Source organism: Carcharhinus amblyrhynchos, chromosome 20 (assembly GCF_965287045.1).
Source record: "Carcharhinus amblyrhynchos chromosome 20, sCarAmb.v2.hapA, whole genome shotgun sequence".
Lineage (NCBI taxonomy): Eukaryota > Metazoa > Chordata > Chondrichthyes > Carcharhiniformes > Carcharhinidae > Carcharhinus > Carcharhinus amblyrhynchos.
In genome coordinates, this window is record NC_137343.1 from 19868017 (window position 1) to 19884665 (window position 16649).

The 16649-nt window shown below is 43.6% G+C and overlaps 1 protein-coding gene across 2 annotated transcripts in view; it reads left to right on the forward strand.

The window, feature by feature from the left end:
- The window catches only part of ttc28 (tetratricopeptide repeat domain 28), a 723607-nt gene that overhangs the window by 680859 nt on the left and 26099 nt on the right, over positions 1–16649 (forward strand). For both annotated transcript variants that reach the window (XM_080208201.1, XM_080208202.1), the window contains 2 exons: positions 7019–7095; positions 15756–15779. In XM_080208201.1, coding sequence (XP_080064327.1) covers positions 7019–7095; positions 15756–15779 — 101 coding nt within the window. The remainder of the gene's footprint in view (positions 1–7018; positions 7096–15755; positions 15780–16649) is intronic.

The window sequence follows — 16649 nt, forward strand, 5'->3', positions numbered from 1 at the left end:
GTTGTCTGTAGAGATCTCAGAAAGCAGCATTATGAATGCCTTTGGGAATGTCTGCAAAAATATATTGCTATTAATATATTGTTTTGCAGAAATATGTATATAATTTCTGATTGTGTATTAGAAGTGTGCACTGTCAGTGTAGCAGGGCTGACAGGTTATCAAACAATCTGGAAATCAGTCTATCACTTTTATAGTCGAATGGGACTGGAAGACTGAAATATCTCATCCACGTCTCAACGTAGAAAGAGAGGAAACTGGTGTAACAAAAAAGATGGATGACAAAAACAACTGGGCTGCCCTTATATACATTGCTGTGTTTAACTTATCGGCATGCCTTATGGCATGCCCACATTTATATAAATTGCAGTGTTTATTTCAGCTTGTCTTATACGTATTCATCACCACATTATCGATTGTTATTGTTCGGCTGTACAGCACTGTTTTCTTAATGCCATGTTGTTATTACTATATTTGTATATAATGTTGCATTCTTGTATGGTGCCACATGTTTATATGTTGCTGTAACTCTGTTGCTGTCTTTATATACAAATTGCTTTGTATCTACTGTCACCTTCTTATCTACCCCATCATTTATATGTGGGTTAAATATATATGTCTACGTGTGTGTGTGTATATACAGTAAGAAGTCTCATAGCATCAAGTTAAAGTCCAACAGGTTTATTTGATAGCACAAGCTTTCAGAGCACTCCCCTTCATCAGGTGAGTGGGAGATGTGTTCACAAACAGGGCACATATAGACACAACTCAATTTACAAGATAATGGTTGGAATGCAAGTCTTTACAGGTAATCAAGTCTTAAAGGTACAGACAATTTGAATGGAGAGAGGGTCAAGCACAAGTTAAAGAGATGTGTTTATCTCCAGCCAGGACAGTTAGTGAGACTTGCAAGCCCAGGCAATTCGTGGGGGTAACAGATAGTGTGACATGAAACCCAAGATCCGGGTTAAGGCCATCCTCATGTGTGCGGGACTTGGCTATCAGTTTCTGCTCAGCGATTCTGAGTTGTGTGTCGTGAAGGCTGCCTTAGAGAATGCTTATCCAAAGATCAGAGGCTGTACGCCCATGACTGCTGAAGTGTTCCCCAGCAGGAAGAGAACACCATCCACCAGGTACACAGTACATACTCCTGCAACTCGGTCAATGTTATCCACCTAATAGGCTGCAGGAAAGGATGTCCCAAGGCATGGTACACTGGGGAGACCATGCAGATGCTACAACAATGGATGAACAAACACCGCTCGACAATCTCCAGGCAGAAGTGTTCCCTTCCTATCGGGAACAGTTCAGTAGCCACGGATATTCAGCCTCTGTCCTTCGAGTAAGCGTTCTCCAAGAATCGCTGACCAGAAACTGATAGCCAACTTCCGCACAAATGAGGACGGCCTCAACTAGGGTCTTGGGTTTCACGTCACACTATCTGTAACCTCCACAACTTGCCTGTGCTTGCAATATCTCACTAACTGTCCCGGATGGAGACAATACACATCTCTTTAACCTGCGCTTAATCCTCTATCCACTTACATTGTCTGTACCTTTAAATCTTGATTACCTGTAACGACCTGTATTCCAACCATTACCTTGTAAATTGATTTTGTGTCTATATGTGTCCTGTTTGTGAACACAACTCCCATTCACCTGATGAAGGGACAGTGCGTTGAAAGCTTGTGCTATCAAATAAACCTGTTGGACTTCAATCTGGTGTTGTGAGACTTCTTACTGTGCTTATCCCAGTCCAACGCCGGCATCTCCACATCATGTGTACATACGCTCATACACAGGCATTCACCAATGTTATAGCACTACCTTCCTCACTGCCACACAGATTGAATCTCAAAATTTGATATTTATTACAATTACTCCTCAACTTTAGCAAGCAATCCTTCCATTTCCATCGACATTTGAAATATATCACCATAATACTGCACCTCACAAAGCCCTGCTTCCCTTAACCAATGTAAGGAATGCCATGAAGAATTGCAAGCCAGCAGATCTGAATACAGAGAAGCTGAGCTCTGTTTAGATGCAAAATAACTTGGAAATGCTGTTGGCGTTTAGCGTCTGTAACAGATGAGCACACTTCAGTGTTCAATGTTCCCTGACCAAACAACAATTAAATTCTGAATGCACTGAGGCTCCAGTTAGTTACCTAAATGAACTTTGTGGTCTATTTAAAGGGTGTAGTTGCCCTTTAGCAGAATAATACAGTTCGCAGTGCATGATATAGCATTCCTGTTATCTTAAAACAGTACATCATAGTCTGAGCCAATATTATCATATGTTTATCCAGGTATTTTTAATGGGTATTTATAAATAATGTCACAAAACTTTTCCACGCCTGTCAGCAGCAGGAATCATGGTAGGCAGGGCCCAAAATTTAGCGTGAAGGCAGAATGTTACGGCTGTTCATGTCAGTGGGATTTTCCCATCCTGCTGCAGTGAACGGGGATTTGGCTGGGTATGAATTCCCCAACTTCACTGCAACAGGAACGTAATGTGAACCTCTGGTAAGATTGTGCCCTCTGTTCCGTCGGTAGGAAATTAGTTTGGAATTCTATTCTCCTGATTGTGGGTTAAAGGTGGCTGGGGATTCCTACTGATCTGTGGCACGAACCATATTTACATCTCACGAATGCTCATTAAAGGGCAAACTCGCTGGAATTTCATTCCCCGCCAGCTGATTTTTAGAATGGTCCATTTCCAGTCGGTGTATAAATGACATGTACCCGACAAATGTCACGTCGAGGTACAAAGAAACTGCTTTTGCCTACCTTTAAGAGTGGCGCTGTAAAATTTCAGGTGCTTGTATCATACGCTGCACCAGGGCTGGACAGGGGAAGCGGGGGAGAGTGTCTGGGGGTGGGGGAGTGTCTGGGAAGGGAAGGGAATGTCGTAGCTGGCAGGGTTTGTGGTATCGACAGTGGAATTCAGAGAGGATGACCCAGTACCGGTGATTGGAGGGAATAGTCACTGTCATAGGGGGAAGTGGGATGCAGCAGGGTGACAGGTCCATGGTGGAAGTCTGCTAGGTGAAGGTCTCACCTGGGGGGTTACAGACAGGGACAAGATGGGTGGCTCAGATAATGGCTGGGGCAAGGTCAAGAAATCTTAAAGCGCATCAAGGGAGATAAATCTCCGGGACCTGATGAAGTATATCCCAGGACGTTGTGGGAGGTTAGGGAGGAAACTGTGGGTCCCCTAACCGTGATATTTGAATCTTCGATCGTCACAGGTGAGGTGCCTGAAGATTGGAGAGTGGGAAATGTTGTGCCTTTGTTTAAAAAGGGCTACATGGAAAAGCCTGGAAACTACAGGCCAGTGAGCCTCACATCTGTGGTGGGTAAATTATTGGAAGGTATTTTGAGAGACAGGATCTACAGGTATTTAGAGATGCAAGGACTGACTGGGGACAGTCAGCATAGCTTTGTGAGTGAAAAATCACATCTCACAAATTTAATTGAGTTTTTTGAAGGGGTAACGAAGAAGGTAGATGAGGGCAGTGCAGTTGATGTTGTCTAGGTGGACTTTGACAAGGTATGCATAATAGGTTATTGCATAACGTTAAATCTCACAGGATCCAGGGTGAGGTATCTAAATGGATGCAAAATTGGCTACTTGACAGAAGCTAGAGGGTTGCTTTTCAAATTGAAGGCCTGTGACCAACAGCGTACCTCAGGGACCAGTGCTGGGCCCACTGTTATTTATCAATTATATTAATGATTTGGATGAAAATATAGGGGACATGGTTAGTAACTTTGCATATGACACTAAGATTGGTGGCATAGTGGACAGTGTAGAAAGTTATCTCCAATTGCAATGGGATCTTAATCAATTGGGCCAGTGGGCTGACGAATGGCAGATGGAGTTTAATTTAGACAAATGCGAGGTGATGTATTTTGGTAGATTGAACCCAGGGCAGGACTTATTCAGTTAATGGTAGGGCACTGGGGAGAGTTACAGAACAAAGAGATCTAGGGGTACATGTTCATAGCTCCTTGAAAATGGAGTCACAGGTGGACAGAATGATGAAGAAGGCATTTGGCATGCTTGGTTTCATGGCTCAGAACATTGAATACAGGAGTTGGGACTTCTTGTTGAAGTTGTACAAGACATCGGTAAGGCCACCCTTGGAATACTGTGTGCAATTCTGATCACCCTATTTAGAAAGGATATTATTAAACTGGAAAGAGTGCAGAAAAGATTTACTAGGATGCTACCGGGACTTGATGGATTGAGTTATAAAGAGATGCTGAATAGACTGGGACTTTTCTCTGGAGCATGGGAGGCTGAGGGGTGACATTATAGAGGTCTATAAAATAATGAGGGGCATAGACAAGGTCGATAGTCAATATCTTTTCCCAAAGACAGGGGAGTCTAAAACTGGAGGGCATAGGTTTAAGATGAGAGGGGAAAGATACAAACATGTCCTGAGGGGCAGTTTTTTCACACAGAGGTGGTGAGTATCTGGAACAAGCTGCCAGAGGTAAAATTGCAGGTCAGGTACAATTTTATCTTTTAAAAAGCATTTAGGTAGTTACATGGGTATAGAGGGATATGGGCCAAATGCAGACAATTGGGATTAGCTTAGGGGTTTTAAAAAAAAGGCGGCATGAACAAGTTGGGCCAAAGGGCCTGTTTCCATGCTGTAAACCTGTATGACTATGATTCTATAAGATGGAAATGGGGGTGGGAACGGGTGTCGGATCTAAGGAGATGGAAGGCATGTGGAGGTGGGATGAATGGGATCAAAGGTTCTGGGGAGAAAGCAGGATTAGGCAATTGAGTTGAATAATCAGCCATGATCATGATGAATGGGAGAGCAGGCTCGAAGGGCCAAATGGCCTCCTCCTGCTCCTATCTTCTATCTTTCTGTATGGGGTCCAGGGCAATGGTGGGAGGTTCAGGGTTGGAGGAAAGGAGAGGAATGGTGATATCTGCACGGTCTATGGTGGGTGGAAAGTTGGTGGATGATCGGGGGAGGTTGTGCAGCATGCCTGAAAAGGTTTGCGTACAATTTTCTCAGGACTGTTCTTGCACTGAGCACGTGAATCCTTGATATGGGAGAGGGGTCTTTTTGGGTGGGTGGAGTCTAAGGTTAGCGTAAGTGGCCAACAAAAGGGTCACTCTAATAATTAGGAGCCAACTGGGTGTTGCAGATGCTCAGTTGTGCTCTCCTCTCAGTGGTGAAGCCTGCAATGCAGTGGGTTTGTTCCAAAATGTATCTCATAACATTGAAATCCCAACAAGGTCTGGAACTGCTGTTCATTCTGTGCCATCAGATGTATTTAGAGGCGGGGAGGAGGGAGAGAGGGTGGTAGGTGCCTCCTGGAGGAATGGTTGATGAAGGGCAGCTGACCCTAGACCTCTTCTCCCAGGACGAGACCTTGCGGTTAGTCTTTCTCTGCTACCAAAGCAATGATCTCTTTCTAGAGTGTCAACAGTGGTGGAGACAAGCAAGAACGTGTCCAAGTGAGGCTTCTTGCTCTCATCCTTCTTGTCAAAGAGTGATGTGTCCATACTTATTCATGTATGAACAGGAAGGACATCTAAGATGTTCTGTACCTGAAAGGGTGGGTTGAGAATGCCATGCCTAGATAGAAGGGCTTAGTATTGGCCTGCTGGCTTTAAAATGGAGGAAAATCTGTCAAGGACATGAATGTATCAGATCACTTCATTCACACCTCCACTGAGGCACTGATGATGCAAGCTGTAGGCAGCCCTACTTTGGTGATGGCTCTGATTGAATTGTGGAGATGGAGGGCCTGTCGCAGATTCGCCATGAGGAGCAAGGGCCTGAGCAGAAAGGTCACTATAGGGTCAAGAAGCTGGTGAATTGAATGGTGAGTATTTGCTTATTTGTGGATGTATCTCCAGTGAGGCTTTTATCAGAGATATGCAATTGGCAATGCCAGTGGCACCATTGTACGTTCCGGGATATGGTTGTTCACATCAGCCGGCTTCTCCACTATGAGCTGTGGCCACAAGGAATCTGGTGGAGTAATGTGATGTTCCTGACCTGCAATGTGTGAAGGTGCTTCTCAATGCCCTTTAAACATGGTGCCAGAACCTTTGAGACATGAGGTAATGATGAGTTGGGTGACTTCCTGCCCTCCCTCCACCCCACAGTTGCTGAGTTACTTGCAGATACATATCTAAGAAGCGAAAGATTGTGGATCTTCACCCACCCTGCTGCCCAGTGGGAATCAGGTCAACATTCCTGCCCACCACTGCACATAGTCTTCCGAATGGAAAATTCTGCCCATCAGGTCATACATGATTGTATATTTACATGATCTCTGCATATGTGTGTATACATATGTCACTGTGCTTATACATTAAATTTGAATATGTTAACATGTGGTACAATGACAGCTGGGTAGATATTAGCATATCCCCTGCTTGTGGTAAGTCATTGACATTGCTGGAGAGGAACATTTTACCATATAAAATGCAAGGTTTTATTACGTATAGGCATATACTCCTTCAAGACAATAATATCGAATGAATATTACTTCAACACAGAAGAGTTCATTTGGAGGTTAATTGCTACTCAAGACTGAAGATTTTAACCCTGGTTTTGTTTCAAGGAAAGTCAGTTAAGGATCTGAAGACCTGTGGCTCTGCTAAACTTGTTCCTGGAGAGAATTTTTCCAATTCGTGCAAATGAATGCCTTGATGTGACGTAAAATATTGTGACATATGACCTATGGAATAGATACACAAGTTTTGAGTGTTATAATGTTATATAATCACACGTGTTTATATGTGTAGCTGTGCCTGGATGTATTTTGGTGTTTAAATATGCCCTTGAGTTTACATAAATCAATGGGTGGGATTTTTACAGCCTCGCTACCCCAAAACCATAGGTTTGCCTCTTGCCTGTTTCCCATGGTGGGCGGGACAGTAAAATTCTGGCCATTTTCTTTGTGTAATGTAAGTTGTTGTGTTGATACAGGATATTCATATGTTTATGTGTAACGCTGTATTTCTCGTTTTAAAGGGTTGCCCCATGCTGCATTGCAAGCTCTCTGCAAACTTATCACAGCCTCAGAGACGGGAGAACAGCTGATTAATCGGGTGAGAACACATTTTACTCTTCAGTACAGCAAGTAGGTTGTGACGCTGCGCTCCATGTCATGTTATTTCAGCTCTTTTGGACAAATTTGGACTTGTGCTGTGGAGGGGGAGGCAGCAGCCTAGTGGTATTATCACTAGACTATTAATCCAGAAACTCACTAATGTTCTGGAGACTTGCGTTCGAATCCTGCCACGGCAGATGCTGGAGTTTGTATACAATTTTTTTAAATTTTAGAATTAAGAATCTATTGATGACCATTGTCATTGTTGGAAAAACCCCATCTGGTTCACTAATGCCCTTTAGGGAAGGAAATCTGCCGTCCTTAGACGGTCTGGCTTCCAGAGCCACAACAACGTGGTTGAAGCCCAACTGCCCTCCAAGGGCAACCGGGAGGTGGACAATAAATGCTGGCCAGCCAGTGATGCTCATGTCCCACAAAAAAAAGAAAAAAAATTCTAATTATTTCCTGCTACTTAAATAGAGGACATAATGAATAAGCTGTTTGGGAAGCGGCTGACATGATGGGGATTAAGTGGCTATCAATCTGATTTATTTTCATTCTCAGAATAAGAGATTGACTTTTGATAATATAAATCTGGAACTTGTCATCGAAGAGTAAAAATTAGAGTATGATGGACATGGTGAGAAGATTTACGAGCAGAGAAGTAGCCTGGTAGCTTTGCTAAAAGCTACTATAGTCCCAGATGACCAGCCTGCTCCCCGCTTTGAGGGGGGAGTGCTGACTGCTGGCGAATTAACCTGAGGATACCTCAGGTGAAGAGTGAGACTGAGAAGGCGGGGCCTTCATGAATAACCTCAGCTGGTGCGAGAATTGAACCCGCACTGTTGGCGTTGCTCTGTACCACAAATCAGCTGTCCAACCAATTCAGCTAACTGACTATTCCCCATCCTCCCACCCAGCCCCCACCTTGATATTAGAATACTGGATGACCCTGGGAGATGTGGGTCCAATTCCCAGCCTCAATAGCTTTGACTCTGGAGCCTCAGAACAGCAGAGGCAGATTGGTGTCACCAACCTTGATCCATCACTGGCACTGGGAGAGGTGGAGGTTGGGGGAAGGAAGGACAGTAATGGGAAGGGAGAATGTGTCTTAAAATATTAAAGAGACTACCAGAACAATGTAGAATAACCAGGAAACGACATCAGGTAAAAATCCATTGCACTCTTCCAGCTGAAGGGAATATAATGTATTGGAGGAGGAGAACACAGGAAAAGTCAGGAAAGATTTCCCTTCAAATGAGGTGACGACAGATTGGAGAGCTTGTTAAGCACCCTAGCAAAGTGCCTGTGACCTCTAAACAATGTAACACTCCAAGATGAGTCTGTTACAGCAAAATCACTAAGTCGGTAAACTGTTGGATCAATCCTGTAATATGCCAATCCTGTTTAATGATGCATGGCCCACTTTCTGCAGATACTCACACTGACCGGGTCTCTACCCTCCACCAAGATCACATGATTAATTTACTTAAATCTTACACTTGATTTCACAGCCAAAGCAAAATAGCAGCAAACAGAAGTAAATTGACTCCAAATTTGCCAAACTTAACTATAAAAAATGACCTTTTATAAATGAAAATAAATGTTGTCTTTTTTTGGGTGGCCCGGCAGCACAGTGGTTAGCACTGCTGCTTCACAGCTCCAGAGTCCTGGCTCAGGTCACTGTCTGTGTGGAGTTTGCACATTCTCCTCGCATCTGCATGGGTTTTGTCTGGGTACTCCAGTTGCCTCCCACAGTCCAAAGATGTGCGGGTTAGGTTGATTGGCCATGCTAAGAAATTGCCCCTTAGTGTCCAGGGATGTGTAGGTTAGAAGGATTAGTGGGTATAATATGTGGGAATATGGGGGTAGGGCCTGGGTGGGATTGTGGTCGGTGCAGATTCGGTGGGCTGAAGGGCCTCTTCCTGCACTGTAGGGTTCTATGATTTCTATGATTTATTAATTCTGATCATTTCCTTTCATTTGCAAAGTAGCCTGATTTAAATAAATTGTAATCATGGAATCTCTAATGGGCACAAGGAAGCCATTTGGCCCATCGGGTCTGCTATCTTACATAGGCCCGAACCCCCTCCCTATTCCTGTAATCCCACACATTCACCATGGCTAATGCATCTAACCTACACCTTGGGACACCGCGGACCAACTTAGAAATCACAAGGTCTGATCCAAAGAGCTATCGTTATTTGTAAATATTAATTGCAAGACACTTTGTAAGGATGGGGAACAGTGGGAATGCTGGACAGCAGTCAAAGTAATCTGCTTCAGTTAACCTCTAGGATTGGGCTTTTCCTGACACTTTCTGAATGAGTCTACACGAACAACGCCCTAATGCACAACATTGAGCTTTTAGAACAAAGAACAAAGAAAAGTGCAGCACAGGAACAGGCCCTTTGGCCCTCACGGTGCCCTCACTAAGCTAAAAAAAAACCTTCTGCCCTTACTCAGTCCGTATCCCCCTATTCCCTCCCCATTCATGTGCTCATCCAGATGCCTCTTAAATATTACTAATATTCCTTCTTCCACCATCTCCTCTGGCAGCACATTCCAGGCACCCACCACTTTCTGCATGAGAAACCTCCCCGCACATCTCCCTTAAACTCTCCCCCTTTCATAGAGTCATAGAGATTTATAGCATGGAAACAGGCCCAACTTGTCCATGTTGCTCCTTTTTTTAACCATTAAGCTAGTGCCAGTTGTCCGCATTTGACCCATATCTCTCTATACCCATCTTACCCATGTATCTGTCCAAATGCTTTTTGAAAGACAAAATTGTACCCGCCTCTATTAATATCTTTGGCAGCTTGTTCCAGACACTCACCACTCTCTGTGTGAAAAAAATGTCCCTCAGGACCCTTTTGTATCTCTCCCCTCTTACCTTAAACCTATGCCCTCTAGTTTTAGATTCCCCTACCTTTGGGAAAAGATGTTGAATGTCTAACTGATCTATGCCCTTGTTATTTTGTAGACCTCTATAAAGTCACCCCTAAGTCTCCTACACTTAATAAGAACATAAGAACATAAGAAATAGGAGCAGGAGTAGGCCAACTAGCCCTTCGAGCCTGCCCCGCCATTCAATAAGATCATGGCTGATCTGTCGTGGCTCAGTTCCACATTCCCGCCCTCTCCCCATAACCCTTAATCCCCTCTCTCATCAAAAACCCATCAACCCGCGTCTTAAAAATATTTAGCGAGGCAGCCTCCACCACTTCAACGGGCAGAGAATTCCAGAGATTCACCACCCTTTGAGTGAAGAAGTTCCTCCTCAACTCAGTTCTAAACCGCCCCCCCCTTTATCTTGAGGTTATGCCCCCTAGTCCTACTATCCTTTCTGAGCGGGAAGAGTCTCTCCACCTCTATCCTATCCATCCCATTCATCATCTTATACGTCTCAATGAGATCTCCCCTCATTCTTCTAAACTCTAACGAGTACAAGCCTAATCTATTCAGCCTCTCCTCATAGCTCAACCCCCTCAACTCCGGAATCAGCCTAGTAAACCTCCTCTGCACTCCCTCCAAGGCTAAAATATCCTTGTGTAAGTACGGCGCCCAAAACTGCACACAGTACTCCAGCTGCGGCCTCACCAATGCCCTATACAGCCGCAGCGAGACCTCCCTACTTTTATATTCAATCCCCCTCGCGATGAAGGCCAGCATCCCATTCGCCTTCCTGACCACCTGCTGCACCTGCAAGCTGGGTTTTTGCAACTCATGCACAAGGACCCCGAGGTCCCTCTGCACCGTCGCCTGCTGCAGTTTTTCTCCACGTAAGTAATAATCCTTCCTACCATTATTCCTACCAAAGTGGACCACCTCGCACTTGCCAACATTAAATTCCATTTGCCATTTCCTGGCCCATTCGCCCAGCCTATCTGTCCTAGTCTATCCATAGCTAGGTCATAACTTAAACCATCAAGTTCCAGTAGATCCTAGTAAATCTTTTCTGCACTCTTCCTAGTTTAATAGTATGCTTTCTATAATGGGATGACCAGAACTGTACACAGCATCTCATTTTGAATCTGTACTCCCTTGTAATTGACATTTCGACCCTGGGAAAAAGCCTCTGACTATCCACCCTGTCAATGCTTCTCATAATTTTGTAAACCTCTATCAGGTCTCCCCTCAGCCTCCGCCCTCCCAGTGAAAACAGCCCTGGTTTATTCAACTTCTCCTCATAGTCAACACATTTTTAAAGGGCTGAATTAGAGGCTCCACCCCTTTAGAGAGTCGGATGGGTATGGCAGCCTCGAACAACACTGTGGCCAGAATTTTACCAGCACGCCCGCCCTGGGCGGGTGGGGCTCGGAGAACGGCATCCTCCGTTGGCCTCGGGTGGGATCGTGCAAAACTTGGGCAGACGTGCCAATAAAAGTCCGCCCTGCATGTAATGAAAGGATTGCAAAAAGGCATTCTTGAACACGCTACACTCTGAATTCAAGTTCACTGATCCTGTTGGAGCAGAAAGCGTTGTAAATACCTTTGTCTGCTGCAGAATCCAAAGGTACGAGTGGTGACTTTGCTTGAGTTTTTACTTAAACTACCGGCAACAGCAAATACTTTTCGAATTCTGATTTAATCTCTTGAGCACTGAAAGTAGTTAAGTCCAAATTCAAAAATGTGTTTAATGAAATTGAAACTCAAAGGATCCAGTGCATAGTTTGAGTGAAATGTTCAATTTTTTGACTTTGGGATCGGACTTTGGAAACATTTAAAATGTGCAGATGGGCCATGGATGTGAAAGTCCTGCCCCCATTTCTGACAGATTCAGTTTTTACTTTCAGAGGGTGGGGTCGGGAAATCTGAACTCAATAGGGCCATTTGAACTTGGTGTTGAGTTCAAACAGACTCAATTTTGGCTGATTCAAGCGCCTTAACCTGTGGTGTGGGAGTCATACATTTACAAAGTAGACATAGACACTCTTGAAGTGTAGATAAAATCAGTTTAATTGTCAAGATCTGAAGTTTTTTTTAATTCTTGTGCTCCTAAAACATAGAAAATACAGGCTGAATCTGTCAGTAAGATTTTGAAAAACCCTTTGGACTGCTTTGTTTAACAGGTCATCTGGTGTAGGTTACGAAAAGGATTACCATTTGATCATGCAGTTTCAATAGAAATCTATGTGAAAATTTTCCAGTGACTATTATTATGGCATTATGAATGTTTGGCTGAATTTCAAAAGACCCAATTATCTCAGCACAGGATTCTGAATATACACTATGACTGCCAGTTTAAAGAAACTATTAAAGGTTCACTGTCCTTTATGTGGAATCTGAATGTAAGTTTGTTTTTATAAGTGATTAAGCACTTGAGATTTATAAACTTTGATTGGATTTCATTAATTGGGGGTTTTTTCACTATCAAGTGTCTATAAGTGAAAGCTGGGTGGCATGGTGGTTAGCACTGTTGCTTCACAGCACCAGGACCTGGGGTTCAATTCCAGCCTCAGGAGACTGTGTGAAGTTTGCACATTCTCCCCGTGTCTGTATGGGTTTCCTCCACTGCTCTGGTTTCCTCCCACAGTCCAACCACATGCGCATTAGGTTGATTGGTCATGCTAAATTGCCTCTTAATGTCAGGGGGATTAGTGGGGTAAATACATAGGGTTACTGGGATAGGACATGGGTGGGATTTGTGTCGGCCAAATGGTCTCGATTCTGTGATCTAGAGTGTTAGAATTTTGTTTTCACCTCCACAATGCTCCTGAAGTCTGCACATGGCGGATACTGGCTATGGAGGGGCCACTGGGGTAATGACTGGGTAGAGGGTGACGATCAGAGAACCTAAAAGCTTCTAAAGTAAGCCATCTAATCATTCCGCCTCAGTATTTGTCTGCCCCTGTGGCTGCCTCAGGTGGGCAAGTCTGACTCTATCCCAACTCCCTTACCGAAGAGTGAAAATTGGGTCTAACAGAGCCCTTTTAGACCTGAGGCAGATCTGCTGAGATGAGATCTGCTGACTTGAAGTATTTGCTCGGTAGTGAGAAACCTTCATCTCTGGTTTCCATCTCGGCAGCTAGATGGGACACCAAGGAGAGAAAAATTCAGTAAGGAACCTTTTCCTCATCACTATCCAGTAAGACCTAAGCAAAAGTATGGAGTTTGCACATTCTCCTGTATCTGCGTGAGTTTCGTCCGGGTGCTCGAGTTTCCTCCCACTGTCCAAAGATTTGCAGGTTAGGTTGATTGGCCTCGCTAAAATTGCCCCTTAGTATCCTGAGATGTGTAGGTTAGAGGGATTAGTGGGTAAATATGTAGGGATATGGGGGTATAGCCTCGGTGGGATTGTGGTTGGTACAGATTCGATGGGCCGAATGGTCTCTTTCTGCACTGTAGGGTTTCTATGAGTCTATGAAAGTCTGCATCGAGGAACTTGAGGTGAGGGCAGTATTAAGTTCAGCCTCAACAACTCTCATGAGTGTTGGCTTCCAGTTGGCACACTCTATCCAGACACCCACCTTTTGGGAAGTTCTCAAGAGATGAGGATGAAAGAAAGACGGGCAAAGTTGAACACATCTATGGGGCAGCTTTAGAGAGCACCAGTGAAAGTTGAACTGTCTGTGTCAAGAGCCATTTATAACATGAAGCTCCTTCAAATTTTACACGAATGGGTTCTAAAAGTGAGAGGAAATCCTGGACACATTAAATTTGTCAAGTTCCTTGATTTTGCAGAAACAGGAATTCCTTGGAAACACTATCTGTTGCAGAATTCCAAAGAATTGGATATCGGTAAATCAACAGCAGTGCTAAATCTCCTCACTAATAATTAAGAATATAACTCAATAAATGATCTCATTTTAAAAGAATAGAATTGTTCTAACATCTAAATAGTAACAAATGTACATAAAATATACTTTAAAGTGCTGTTGACAGAGTGCAAACTTTACGTTACTCATGGCAAGGATTGCATTTGGGGCAGCAAGGTGGCACTGTGCTTCGCTCTACTTCAAGCATAAACCTAGCGTAACGAATACTAGCAGGCTGTTTTAAGCAGCCCTTCCATGTCTTTATAATCCACACATGTACACTTCCAACATTATTGGATAATGATTAGTAAGGGATTAATTTTTAGCAAATCTGAATTGCTTCAGGGAGCTGTGAACGCTTCATAGACTATTCTATGAAGGATTAAGAAATAATATAATGCTCCTGGAATTAAGGGGGTTACAAGGACACTGGAACAAATTATGGATGACATACAAGACTGTATCACAAGCATTCCCTGATGTTCTGGTGAAATTCAATAGTGCGTCTAGGCAACTGAATTCTGTCCTACATCATAGAATCCTACAGTCCAGAAGAAGACCATTCAGCCCATCGAGGTTGCACTGACCACAATTCCACCCAGGCCCTATCCCCATGCATATACCCAAGCTCGTCCCCCTAACACTAAGGGGCAATTTAGCTAACCCACATATCTTTGGACTATGGGAGGAAACCAGAGCATCTGAAGGACGCCCATGCAGGCAAGGAGAGAATGTACAAGCTCCACACACACAGTGGCCCAAGCCGGGAATTGAACCAAGGACTGTGGCGCTATGAGGACCACTACGCCGCTCTGCCACCATTCCTAATCTCAGTGAGCTAGCTTCAGAGGATTGCTCTTGAACATGGGGTCACGTGGAGGTGGGAACAAGCCGTATTTTTGTCACTCCATCTCCAAAGAGCAAACCGTCCACACTGTGAGACAGGATTCTGAAGGGAAACAAAGTTGAGATAACAAACTAATGGAGGGACACTATTTAAGATGCAATGGCTGAACTAAATACCTGCAAATATACAGTTGTGAAAGTTATACCTGGAAATTATGCCGTGCAATGTTGTTCGAACATTTGAGCTATCGTAAAATAATTTGATATAAATAGATTAACCAGTTATTTTAATAATTAAAATAGTGGACAGAAAAGCTTAATATGAATATAATAACCATTCATAAGCTAATGTACCAAAATGTAATTTTCAAACTGCCATTTAATGACCTGTAAGTGTTGCCACCAGGTATAAATTAATAGAACCAGGCAGTGATAGTTAAAAGTTCCTATGTCCCTTCAAAAGTACACAATTCGATTTTTGTGTTGTCGCTTTTCACCCTTGTTCCTCGTTCTTCTGGTTAAGCGGATGTGCTGAGATATTCCAAAGGGGTTAAGACGGAGTGTGGTCAAATACCAGTCTTCCTGGTGGAATGGAGATGGGAGGGAGTGAGGGGAGATCAGATAGCGAGTCGCCCTGTGTCACCTTCACACATCAAGCAGCTGACTGTGCTGCAGCATATGAGGGGCTGGAGCTGGTCTGCCAGCTGTTTCATAGCAAGGGATAAAATAAAGAAAATTATTTCCCCGCCAAAAAATAAATAATAAAACCGTCACAAATCCGGCACCTGAAAATCTCAACTGCCTGCTTCCCTTTAATATCTCTTTTATGCAGCTGGCTTCATTACTCTCAATCAACCCAGTTAAACAAATGTGTGTTTGATGCAAGTTAACAGTCCTATGCCAGACCTCTCCTGCTTGGTGCCTCTTTCTGTGTATATTTATTTAAGCTTTACTGTTTGGTGACTGCTGATTCAATTTACTGCACTTGTATATCACCTATGCATGAATCTAAAGCTTGTTGTTTTTCTTTCTCCTAATCTCCTCTTTGAAGGCTGTAAAAAATATGGTTGGAATGGTAAGTGCATCAAACTGGATTGACCTAGCAAAAACTTTGGATGTTGCAGTGAACTGTGTTAGCTCTTTGATCTGTAGAGATTTCTCCCTGGTGGTCTTGATTTTGCATTGCACCCTTTGAAAATCATGTTCTTTAAGCTGCTCAAATGTCATCGAGTCATAGAGGTTTACAGCATGGAAATAGGCCCTGCAGCCCAACTTGTTCATGCCACCCCTTTTCTAATCCCGAAGCTAGTCCCAATTGCCCACATTTGGCCCATATATCGAGGGAATATAAAGCAGAAAGGTTTTGATCATTGTTTTCAATTTCTTCTCCTCTCCTGTATCCTGCCACAGTATTTAGTTATCTCCAACCCCAGGCCACTATGCCTGTCAGTCTGTCAGTGAAGTTATAAACAGCATCTCTCTGGCCCTTTGCAACGACTCTGTGACCGGTTATTGCATTAGGATTATATACACTGGAGTTTAGAGGAGTGAGAGGGGATCTTATAGAAACCTATAAAATTCTAACAGGGGTTAGATAGGTTTGATTCAGAAAGAATGATTCCAGTGGTGGAAGAGACCAGAACGAGGGGTTGTAGTTTGAGGATGAGGGGTAAACCTTTTAGGACTAAGGTGAGGAGAAATTTCTTCGCCCAGAGGGAAGTGAATGTGTGGAATTCACTACTGCAGAATGTAGTTGAGGCCAAAACATTGTCTGATTTCAAGAAGAACTTAGATATAGATCTAAAGGCAGCAATAGATATGGGGGAAAGGCAGGATCAGGGTTTGAATTTGATGATCAGCCAGGATCACAATAAATGATGGGCCAAATGGCCTAACCCTGCTTCTAGTTTCTATGTTTTATCTGTTAAAATGCTGGAAATACCTT